General features: G+C 42.0%; 1 protein-coding gene across 1 annotated transcript in view; it reads right to left on the bottom strand.

Annotated features, from left to right (window-relative positions):
* Positions 1–1,283: 1,283 nt before the first annotated feature.
* Positions 1,284–12,620, bottom strand: part of Rgk3 (Rad, Gem/Kir family member 3) — a 49,313-nt gene continuing 37,976 nt past the window's right edge. Inside the window, exons 4-6 of the mRNA XM_078192125.1 lie at positions 4,298–4,380; positions 3,570–3,756; positions 1,284–1,625 (exon numbers count right to left, since the gene is read on the bottom strand). Coding sequence (XP_078048251.1) covers positions 1,315–1,625; positions 3,570–3,756; positions 4,298–4,380 — 581 coding nt within the window. The 3' untranslated portion in view covers positions 1,284–1,314. The remainder of the gene's footprint in view (positions 1,626–3,569; positions 3,757–4,297; positions 4,381–12,620) is intronic.

Consider the following 12,620-nt stretch of genomic DNA (forward strand, 5'->3'; position numbering starts at 1 on the left):
TAATTCGAAAATATACCTTCCCCCCTTTGCTTCGCTCTCTCTCTCTCTCTCTCTCTCTCTCTTTCTGTGAATATCTTTCGATCCTCGGCGAGGATCGATAGGCGAGAATGAATACGATTTGGTGATAGACTACGGATCTTAATGCGGGACCTCCGATTCACGCGGGGCAATTTACAAAAGCTAGCGTCTCTGAAAATTAGACTATACCTTTTTTTGGTCGGGGTGAGAACGAGGCGCCATTAAATGTAACGGAAGCAATCGTAATTAATTGGGAAACTAGAAGTCTGAGATTGATCACTTTTATAATGTTCATAATTGCCTTGGTAACGCCAGGTCGCTGCTTAATTTTTATTATATTTCTTATCACCGATCGAAGTCCGATTTTTTATTCTTTTGGTAATAATATACTATACGTACACGTGAATAAAACAATGAGTGATCTAATACGTAAATTATTGGTGAATTTATGTTACATGATATTACCGTTTATCGTTTCAGTTGTCTGAGTAAGGGTAAAAATATTGATAGAGAATTGTTTTAAAAAACACAATTAAAATTAGTGCATTGAAACAATTTAAAGATACACGAGCCTACGATTTTTTTTGGAATGGAACTAGTTCACTTTACTTGCAGTTCTTTACCATGATTGTTAACGATTAATATCTGTCCTCAATTTTAACATTTCTAACGTTTCGAATTATCTCTAATGAATAGTAATAACCAATAATAATAACAATAAATAACTCGCTAAAAAGTCTTTCCTATCTCCATTTCCAAATACCATACGACCGAATCCATTCATCATTTGCACGAGAACAATTCGAACAAGCGGGAATTCTTTCTCCAAAACGTCGCAAGCAACGGAACGGTCGAACTATTACGCGAACGTGCCGGTAACACGAACCGTCTCCCGAGTACGCGGGAGCAGAAGTGTTCCGCTGTATCGCGTACTTAAATCGCGGCCAGAAATATAACAGAAATGATGCAACGACCAAATAGCCTGGTGCCGCGCAACGGACGCGCCCTATCGCGCCATAGAAACGCCGTCCCCGGGCCGTGATCGAAATGCATCAAAATCCGCAGCGCAACGATAAAGTTTGGCCGAAAAGTCGCGGGAACAACGTGCAGCGCCCGTCTCACGATAATTTCTCGACACGGGCGACGAACCGCTTGCGGATCGCCTGGAAAAGAGGCGACGACGTCTGCGGATCGCCTGGAAATGAATCGCGCGTCTTTCCAACATCCCCCCCCCCCCCCCTCCCACCGCCGCCGCGATATCCGTGATCAGGTACCACCGACAGATCTCTGCCCTGTTTAGAGCACGTGAAGGTTCTCGCAATTCTTGAACTTACTGTCCTCCTTGCCGAACAACCAGGTCAACATTTGTCTAGCTTTCATGCTGGCACGTACCACGCCTCTGGACTTGTACCAATGGCCGCCACCGCCGCCGCCGCCGCCGCCGCTGCCCTCGGTGCCGTTCGCGGCACGGTTCTCCGCGTTCCCCTGCACGTTCTTCAGCCGTATCTGATTCAGTATGCCGACCAGAAGATCGTCCACGTTGTGGTTGATGCCGACCGAGACCTCGATGAACTTCACCCGGTAGGTGCACGCCATGCACTTGCCGTCTAAACGCGATGGAAAAAATTGTATAAGGGAGAGGCGCTCGACGGGCGCCGCCACCAGAAATAAACCGGGACACCACCTCTCCGTTTTCTGACCATCAGTTTCGCGACGATCGTGCCGAATAAAGTTCAATGGGGCTCCGCGAGATCGCTTCTCTATGCTCTTCTCAAATGGTTGTAGACTTTTGTATAAATAAACATAATTATATTTGTTCATACAAAGGTGTCAGGCTTGTAAAAATTAATTTTATAATTGTAATACGTGGTAAGCAATATTAAATAGGAATAACAATATTTGTTAACCATTTTCAAAATTTAAATATAATAAGCAAAATTAACTAGGAATAAATAGAAATTTATTAAACCTTTATAAAATTTAAATATATGTGACACAATATGTTTTAATTACACGCTCTTTGAAATCAATTTTATAACAATAATACATAGTAAGCAAAATTAAATAGGAATAAATAGCAATTTATTAATACTTTTTTTTTTTAAATTTAACACAAAAGTGACACAATAATATATTTTAATTTCATACAGAAATAAATAAGAATAATGAAATTTTGAGGGTAGACATACGAGCGCAAAGGTTACATTTTTTCATAAAATTATAAAATTGAAATTGGTATTAAAAATTAGCAGGAATGATGTTTCGATATCATATAATTTTGCAGAAAAATTGGAGCTGAATTCAGGGGACAGGAAATGATATCGTGAACCGAAATAAAAGCTTTAATTAACCAACCTACATTCGACTCGAATTCCCTTCGAAGTATCATGGCGCCCATCTGTGTTTTACGCGGAGCAATCTCACCGGTTCTGGGATGCTTTAAATGCTTTTTAGAAACCATTTCCCTCCGACGTCAAGCGTCTGGCGCAATTTAACGCGAATCCCCCTTGATTCCACTTTTTAAGCAACAAAGCACGAAACGTGCGCTGAATTGTTTCTAACGTCCCTGTAGCAAACGTTTTTAAGTACAGAGAGAACCTTCGCATCGAATCTTTGATCTTCCTGGTTTATCATAAATTTAGAGAATTGTAATTTTAGTAAATTGTTCGTAGAGCACGTGAAAATATTTCTAGCTCTAATATCACTGTAGCAAATATTTGAGAACCTTCGCGTGGAATCATTGATCTTTCTGGTTTATCATAAATTTAGAGAATTGTAATATTGGTAAATTGTTGATAGAGCACGTGAAAATATTTCTAGGTCCATAGAATTTATTAGACTGTTAGAGAAAAGCATCGAGAAGCGATCCGCCAAGTCATTCAATCTTATCCGATGGTGTCGCAAAGAAACTGATAGCATCCGGTTCCTTTTTGTTGGCACCGCTTATATTAGGTCAGAAGGTTTATAGAATGTTCTCTTTTTGCGAATGTGTATGTATGTACATGTATATGTTGAGGGCGGCCGCTTTTAATCCTCGGACCGCGGCTAGCGGGTCGCTTTGACTCGTCGACCAATCGAAATCGTCGCTCGATGATAAAAATTATTTCTACTTTTAAATTGAATAAAATGCTATTATGGTAGAAATAGTGCATAATTTATGTCTACGAGAATATAAATTTTAAAATATCAATTCTTAATAATTGAATACATTTATAAGTGGATTGTGAATTTTATGCGTTTATTATAAAAATCATGAGGTCCAATTGTGAAATAAAAAATGGTTGAAAGAATTTAGAAACATTTATATATTTTTAATACAACTTTTTAAGATTATTAGAGAATTAAATAACATTTCTACGTGACTACTGTTTTTCTACAATCGATGCAGGTAATTTCTATCTTGCAAAAAGATCTCTAACCTACAGTCATAATTATTGTCGATTATGAAAATATAATATTAATATAATAATTTTTATTTTATAATCGTAAAAATGGCTCGCTGTCCGAGGATTAAAATTAGCAATTTATTATTCAATTTCCTGTCTACTAACCTTGTGAAGATACCACCCTGGATCTGACCAAGTCGACTTTGTTGCCGACTAGGATCGCCGATTTTCCACGCAGGTAATCTTGATCGTGCAAGCGTTCTAGGTACTCCTCGGCCCTTTGGAAGGACGCCTTATCAACCACGGAGTACATCACGACGAAAGCGTCCGGATGAACGCTCTCGAGCTCCGTCTTCTCGTAATAAAAATACAAGCACTGTTTAGAACAACGCTGATCGAAAATCGAAGAAATTTTGCGAGGCATAAGAGGGTGCTGATTATTTTTATAAAATGCTGTGCTGAGATTCGACTAAGGGAACGTTTTGTACTAAGACAATGCAAAGTACAAAGACAATCTTGCTAAGCACAAAGACTATGCAAAGTACAAAGTCAATGCTATGTATAAAAATAATGCAAAATACAAAGACAATGCAATGTATAAAAATAATGGAAGATCCAAAGACAATGAAATTTACAAAAATAATGCAAGATACAAAAACAATGCAAAGTACAAAGACAATGAAATGTACAAAAATAATGCAAGATACAAAGACAATGCAACGCGGAGAAATAATACAAAGTACACGGGTAATGCTAGGTACGTAGATAACGCTAAGTACAGAGGTAATGGTTCTAGGTACGAGGATAACGCTAAGTACGAAGATAATGCAAGGTACGAAGATAATGCAAGGTATCTTTATACCTTTCTGCCATCTTTATGGCGGCTCGCTCACCTTCGGGTTCGAAATATTCAGGAATCTCAATTCGCTCTCCTCGCCGTTCAGCATAACGAAGACAGATTGCTCGCTGGGCACGTCTGTAAACAGAAAAGGAGAACGATGACAATGACGCCAGACTCCGCCATTATGCCGGGGACGGGAAGGATCTTCAATTTGGTGGCCCATTTATTTTTTTCTTTCTCGGTCTACCTAATTTCATGCGGCTCGATAAAGCCTCTGCTCGGATAAAGCAGCTATCCCTCCGATTGAAACTTGTACAGAATTCTAAAAGCGTGGAATATCGTGGGGGAACTCTTTTGCTAGGTTATGTTGCAAGTTCTGCGAGTATTTTTGGGCGAGTCGATTATTTTATTCAATTTCTACAATTTAATTATATTATATTATATATAGTTTTAAATGACTGTTATATTAAGCTATATTCCTTTTTATTATCATTGATATGATATAAATATAAGTTTATTATTCTTGAGCTTAGTGCGACGAGCTCTGCTATAATTCCCTATACACTCCACAAAAATGGCGACCACCTCCACAAAAAAGATAAAAACACCGCAAATAAATTTACCAAAAAATAGTGCGAAAATGCAGAAATTAGTTTGTCGATCAGCTGATCGCCTTCTTGATCAGCTGCGAGGTTTAAAGGTAGAAGCGGGCTTCGCGGAGATCCGATTTTCAGTGAATCGCGAGGGACAGCGATGACGAACGGGAGAAGAAGACGAAGAAGAAGAAGAAGAAGAAAACCGCGCGACAGAAAGGAAAGCGTCCGAAACGGAGCCGCCGTAAATAAAGCCCCCGGGGAACGCGACCGAAGGGAGAGAATGAATTCGTTGCCCGTTACCGTGACGGCCGCGTGACGTCGCGCCGAGTTCCACGTAATCGGGCGTCTAAATGCGTCCGCGCGTCGACGTTCGCCCGTCAACGTCCGTTCCCGTAGCGTCGACACGGCTCTCCTCGAGGGGTTCGCGCGCCGATACATACGTAATTCGATGATGTCAGATTGCCGCGGTCTGTCTCTCCCCGCGTTTGACGGAGTTCGACACGCTTTCACATCACGTTTCCGTGCACACCCACCCCAGCTTCCTTCGCCTCTTTCTTTCCGTTGGAAATCGAATTCCGAAACTCGTCGTCGTCGTCGTCGTCCGCGGCGCGCCGCGGCTTTGGAAAACGTATCGGGAAATGCTGGCGTATTTCGTGCGCTTATTCGCGCTGCCGTGGTTATTACGCTATTATTTATTCAACGAGTTCGGCGGCGACAATCAAGTTTATACGTAGAAACGTCGTATCCGACCCTTTGCATTATAATCACGAGTCAGACTCGCGGGGAAGATCTTATGCGAGCTCTACTAAATTAAAAATATTGTTAATTTCTTCTTTACAGTCGGTCTTGTAAATATTGGTACCCTCGTTGCTTATAAGAGAAATTTGGTCTTCGAGACGTCTTTAAGACGTTCGCAGGACATTCGAGACGCCCCAAGTCGGTCATAAGACATTTGAGACGCCCTAAGTCGTTCATAAGACATTCGAGACGTCTTTAAGACGTTCGCAGGACATTCGAGACGCCCTAAGTCGTTCATAAGACATTCGAGACGTCTTTAAGACGTTCGCAGGACATTCGAGACGCCCTAAGTCGTTCGCAGGACATTCGAGACGTCCTTAAGACGTTCGCAGGACATTCGAGACGTCTTTAAATCGTTCGCAGGACATTCGAAACATCGAAGTAAAACTAAATTCTTCTGTTATCGAATTATAGAAAATAAAGAAAATAAAGACAATAGAGGAAAGAAAAATTGTCTGGTCCTATTAGGAAAATTATAATTAGTAATAAGTGCTACTCGTCGCAGCATGAAAGGAGCAGCAGTGCAAGGGGTCGATACAAGAAGAAATTGTTAACGCAGCCGATCTCGCGTCTTCCTGTGCAATTGTTTGGAAAATCAACTCTCGCGAACGGCAAACGGCACAGACAAAGGAAAATATAAAGAGACGCCCAAGGAAATGCGAGAGAGAGCACAGAGCGGAGTGAAATTTCCGCGGCAATATACTTCCGAGAACAAAACCGCATGCACGCGTCCTCGCGGGATGGTCTGGGAAACGGCGAAGGTCCCGGTATCCCTAGAAAATAACTGTGTACCGGGGATGCTCGCCGATATTGCTTCAGGTGGTCTTTTAACAAGCGCCCGCGCGAACGGAACACGCTTATTTCGAGCAAGTAGCTTTATTTTTCTTTGCCGTTCGCGTGAAACGTTCCGCGGCGGGAATAGACGCGCTTCTCTCTCTCTCTCTCTCTCTCTCTCACTCTCTCTCGGCTCTTCGCATCGTCGGCGATAGTTCAAAGACTGTGTCGAAAATTTCGGGGAACATTGGAGAAAGTAGCTCGCGTAATTCCGCGAGGATCGGTTTCTCCGGCGCGGCTGGTGAATATTTCGCGATCGGTGGAGGAGAAACGAAACGTGTGTTCCGACAAAAACGCGTTAACGGTTCTCCGCGACGGCGGCGACGGTGGCGGTGAGGAGGAGGAACGCGCGAGAAAGCGCGAAAAAGTAGAGGAGGGCAGACGATGAACAGACACACTGGCGGGGGCCTGTATGATGTACGTTTATAGCACGGACCGATGCAAAATTAACCGGCTATTTCTGCGCCGGTTTGTTCCTGAAGTTTTCTTTTTCGCACCTTCCTGGAATACGGCGTGCCCGTTTCGACTCGCCTCGACTCGCCCCGGCTCGCCTCGCGCGAATTTCCCCACAAATTTCCTCGGCAAACGCGACGCGACGCGTCGTCCACCCGACCGCCATTTTCTTTTGTTCCGTTCGCAGAGTCGCGCATCCTCCGGCGACGCGTCCGTCGCTCTCCGCGGCCTCGATCTCGATTTCGCCGCTGAATTATGGGACGAAACGCCGCCCGTCTCAGCCCAGATCTTCGTTTACAACAACTTATTTCCCTTCGGCTAATGGACAAGCTCCTTTCGTTCGTGGAAAACGAGCTGCCGGCCGGCGCTTCCATGCCGGTGCACTCGCCCTTCTCTGCCCGCCGCTTCGCTGGTTTTCTTTTAGCGGTGAGCAGAGCAGTGTGTTCATTTTCTCCGCTATATCGTTCGCTAATAATGCTGTCGGATGATTCATGGGAAATCTTGATAAACGAACTTCGTGAAAAAGTATTACTTTAAGACGTCCATGAGATGGTTTTTAGATGTCTAAAGGACGTCTTGAAGACGTCTGAAAAACGTCTGGATTTGTAATACAGGATATTCTTAGGACGGCCCTAGACGTTCTTAAGACGTTCGAAAGCTATTCAAAACGTGCTTAAGACGTTCGTAAAAAATTCAAAAACGTCCTAAGTCGTTCGCAGGACATTCGAGACGTCTTTAAGACGTTCGCAGGACATTCGAAACATCCTAAGTCATTTGCAGGACATTTGAGACGACTTTAAGACGTTCACAGGACATTCGAGACGCCCTAAGTCGTTCGCAGAGCATTCGAGACGTCCTTAAGACGTTCGCAGGACATTCGAGACGTCTTTAAGACGTTCGCTGGACCTTCGAAACATCCTAATTCGTTCGCAAGACATTCGAGACGTCTTTAAGACGTTCGCAGGACATTCGAGACGTCCTTAAGACGTTCACAGCACATTCGCGACGCCCTAAGTCGTTCGCAGGGCATTCGAAACATCCTAAGTCGTTCGCAAGACATACGAGACGTCTTTAAGACGTTCGCAGGACATTCGAGACGTCTTTAAGACGTTCGCAGGAAATTCGAGACGTCTATAACCCCTCTTAAAGAAGACATCCTTGAGCAATCCTCGTCACAATACATAACCATATAACTACACGTTATCAATAAAACAGACACGTGTCACGTTTGTCCAGCATCCCATCCTTGCACAGTATATTAGACGTGAACTGATAAATACCCTACCTCGCACTACTACTGTTTATTTATCATCTAAATGTTAATGGAGTTTCTTGACGTGATCTGCCTTTGACTCCGTACATGTCAGCCATTCAATGCACGTTATCCTCGACACGCTATGATGCTTGTAGTACAATCGTGCTTCTACCACCCACTCGAACGAAGTTGTAAACCCACACGTAAATCGAATTCGAACTTATACAACATATATACAGATAGCAAGACGATCGCATATTCCGGGGACGATATTACCCCCGGCCTGTTCGTGAAAGGCGCGCCGCGAACGTGGCGCAAGTAGGCTAAATCGGATAAAAGCGATTCCCGTTGGTTCGCATTGTGTATGTAGAGCTGGCGCGCAAGTTTTCTCGTATCTTTTAATTCCCCATATAATAGGGGACGGTAACTTCGATGGAATTATGTTATTAAGTTCAGCGTTATTCGAGTTCCGGGGCTGCGGTGTGAATAAATTTGTTTAGGAATAATGTGGAGAAATGATACGTAAAATTTGTCGTGTATAGGTTGAATAATATAGCTTGACGAGTTTCGATATTTTAAATATTTTTATATGATATTCATTGCACTGGTAGCTCTGGTTTCTTTTTTATAAATTAAAAAGTAAAAGCTGCCAACGAAGTAACTATCATAAGAATAATAATCATATCTTATATACTTTTTCCATTGTACTATAATTTATTATACTTCCACAAAACGTTCGCGTTGCAATAAATAAACCTCTATTTTACCAAACGTTCAGACACTTTAAATAATTAATAAAATAATTACCAGGTACTTTTAATTCCATTTAGTGGAATATCTTGCAGTCAGCAGTTACTAGATAATTTTTTAACGAGATTCTTGGAGCAACTACTGCGCGAGTCTCCCGGTAATATCGATCAGCAAACGATCTTACAGGGTAACGTCGTCACGCCATTAGACTAGATTAAACTGTCCCCGACCAGTTAGCGAACAATTAGCGAACAGCAGGCTGTCCGATACCCCATCAAATTTCTGCAGGTTTTAGCGAGGCTATCATTCGAGACGGTAACAAGGAGAGAGATAGAGAGAAAGAGAGAGAGAGAGAGAGGGGGGGCGCAGGGATCTGTCAGCGCGTAAACGCGTTTTCTTAAGTTGCCGATTTGCCTAACAGAGTTCCGTCAACTTTTCGAAGCAAACTTACTGCTCGTCCCCGCTTCGTTGTCGCGTCGCGTTCGACGGCAAGCTGGAACCTAGTTGGACGATCGGCGAACTCCGATGACGCCCGAGCGACTGAAAACGTCCGAGCCGATGCACGTCCCGTGAATTTTGCGAGAAAGCACCGGGGGTCGAACACGGCTTCAACGACGCTAAAGGATCTTTTCTCTATTTTCATTGCGACCGCTGCCGCTGGACGGGGAGAGAGCTTTCCGCGAAGCTGCCTGGATAACGTCGAAATTGTTTGCCACGTAAAATATTGAGGTGGATGCGCGAAATCCGTGGCAACGTTCGATTCGATGCGGGGTAAACAGGCGAGGAATGTTTGACGTTTTCATTTGGGAAACGAAAGAGAACGAAACGACGCCGCGAGAGATTAAGATTTAACTAAGACTAGGATTAATAATAATAAAGAAACTTGCTTATTATCTATATATTATGTCATGAGCAATTTTCTATATGACTCAGTAATGACTCTATATAACTTTAATTTCCCAATTAAATATTTAGCCAATAAAATTGAGAATACTTTATTCTTTATTTTAAAAAGCTTTCTATAGTCCTAGATAATCACCTATCTTCCCAGGCGCCATTTTATTTGACGTCGCTAGGGGTCTCGTAACCCCATGGCGGTATTTTACCCGTAAACCATTGCATCTTGTCCAATTTGCTTTGCGTCCCCTGGTTAAAAAACTGTGTTTCGCCATGGTGCAAGCTCCGAGAATGTTTAACCGGAATTCGGTTAAACAAGCGTTCTTTTCGGTAGCGTCGGCTCTTTGCGATTAACGATGTTGACGCGGCCGCTTTTATCGGCGCCATTACGCGAGGACACGCGCGATGCAAATGCGTTTTGGAACTCTTAAAAACGATGGTGGACATAAATCGGTTTATTTAAGATGCTCGGCGACCGGCGGACGCCGGAACCCATGGGAGGGGGCGCGGAGCGGACGACATCGTTGCCCGTTCCTATTTGGCAAACGCGACCCGTTCCGAGCGTCGTCCTTCGCCGAAACAATTTATCGCTGAAAAAGAATGCGTTATTTCTCGGTAGAATAATTTGGCGATGGACGCAGCGATTTTTTATTGGGTAGTGGAGACGGATTGATCAATAACCGCCATTGTCATGTTTATAGGATGTATATTGAATTTTATATTGAAATTTATATTGAAATTTATATTAAAGTTTATATTGAAATTTATATTGAAGTTGATATTATAACACTAGGTTTAGATTGAAATTTATATTGAAGTTTAAAATATTAGATTTATATTGAAATTTATATTGAAATTTATATTGAAATTTATAATATTAGATTTGTATTGAAATTTACAATATTAGGTTTATAAAATAATTTTATAATATTGCCTGCAATAGTTCATCCAAGCAATGTTTCAAAAATTCGACAGTCAATTAATTTTTTCAAAATTTAAAAATAAATAATAATAATAGTAATGGCAACTTCAGCCCAAATAAACTTGAAATAAAAAGCAACAGCTAAATTAAAATAAAGAAGAGTTATTAATATTTAAGAAATAAATATTTCCCTAATATTATTGATTGTTTCTAGCGGGTAAAGGGGTAATAATGAATAACGCAACGGGTTGCGCTAACGTGGAGCATAATGTCGCCCCCGGAACGAGAGAAACTAGCTCGCAGCGTGCGGCGCAAGATTCAAAACAGTATCTGACCTACATCCTTTAAAAAGCTCTCAGGAATTGTTCGCTCCTGTAAACTCCTAAACTGAATAGAGAACAAGAGAAGCGGCAAGCCGGGGCAGCAGCACGCCGTCGCGTTGGCAATTCGACGATAACGCCTTTCTGGTTCGATGGCGCTCGATCGGGTTCCCCGCCGCTCGATTCCGTGGGGAGCAGCAGCAGCAGCAGCAGCAGCAGCAGCAGCCTGATCTCTCTGTTTTAGCGGCAACGGGGTGAGCCTCGGCTCTCGATTGACACCGTCTTGACAATATTTCACGTCACGAAGACACACGCCGGGGTCCTCGACCCACATACTCCTCCGACCGTTTTATTATACGAGGGATCGCGTCCCCGGAAAATCGAAAAATTTCACCTGATACTCGGCGACGGAACTGCCGTCGACCAAATCCCGTGAAAGGGTAAAAGGAAGAGAAAATATGATATTTAGGCAAACGATAGACCATGGTAAATTAACACTTCATCGACTGGTAGCCTATAAATCGACTTTTTCCTCCATTCGGTAGCCTGTGAATCGGTTGCAATAATAAAAATTAATCTTTTATCTATTATTATGATAAATGCGTTAAGTTGTACTACAAGCTTCAATATTATTGTATAACTTTTTAAATATTAAATATCTTTCGCGATTAATAAGATAAATAAAGTCAAAGTAGAAACGAAAATTTTTACGACCGAATGACCGGTCGATAAAGTGTTAACTCACGAATGCCTAATTAAGAATGCTAGACGATATACTGTGCGAAGACAGAGCAACAAAACAATGATACAATTTTTTTAAATATTAATCGACGAGACGCTGTTTTAAGGGGTGGTTTCGGTTTAAAATATCGATCTCAGGAAAAGCGCTATAGTCAGAAGATAGTTAACCCTTTCTAATCCAATGGCGACTCTGAGGCATTGCTAAAAATTGCTATACTATTTTTTTTTAATAATTTTAATAGCATTGGGGTAGTTTATATTTGGAGATTGTTAAATTTAATATACATAAATCGCAATAAATCGTATTAAATAGAGATACCTGGAGTAAATAAAATAGAATAAATAAAATAGAATTTTGCTGTAGAATATTATTAGTAAAACAATATTAATAATATTAATAATAATAATAATAATAATAGTATTAATACTAAAATTCCTCCAGATCAACAAACACATATAACAAACTATAGCTTTCGGGTCCATTTTTCTCGACAGAGATCTCCGCAGTCGGTGCGACGATTTTACCCCAAAAAAATAAAAAAAAGAAAAATAAGAAAATTTTTCCTGTTCCACATTACCACGGACACCTGACACTGCGATCGAAACGCCACGGCCACGTTGGAAAGACGATCGGCCAGAGAATTCGTAATTTCTATTTTCGATGGGGCGTGTAATTACCGCGGGTGCTGTTCCGTTGCGACACGCGGGTATTTCCGTGATACAAAACTCTTCCACGGAAATACCGGGCCGCGCGCGCGGCTATGAAATAGAGCAGAAGAGAGTGTCCATCGTGACGAGTGCATCGACAA

This window comes from Augochlora pura, chromosome 10 (genome assembly GCF_028453695.1).
Source record: "Augochlora pura isolate Apur16 chromosome 10, APUR_v2.2.1, whole genome shotgun sequence".
Taxonomy (NCBI): domain Eukaryota; kingdom Metazoa; phylum Arthropoda; class Insecta; order Hymenoptera; family Halictidae; genus Augochlora; species Augochlora pura.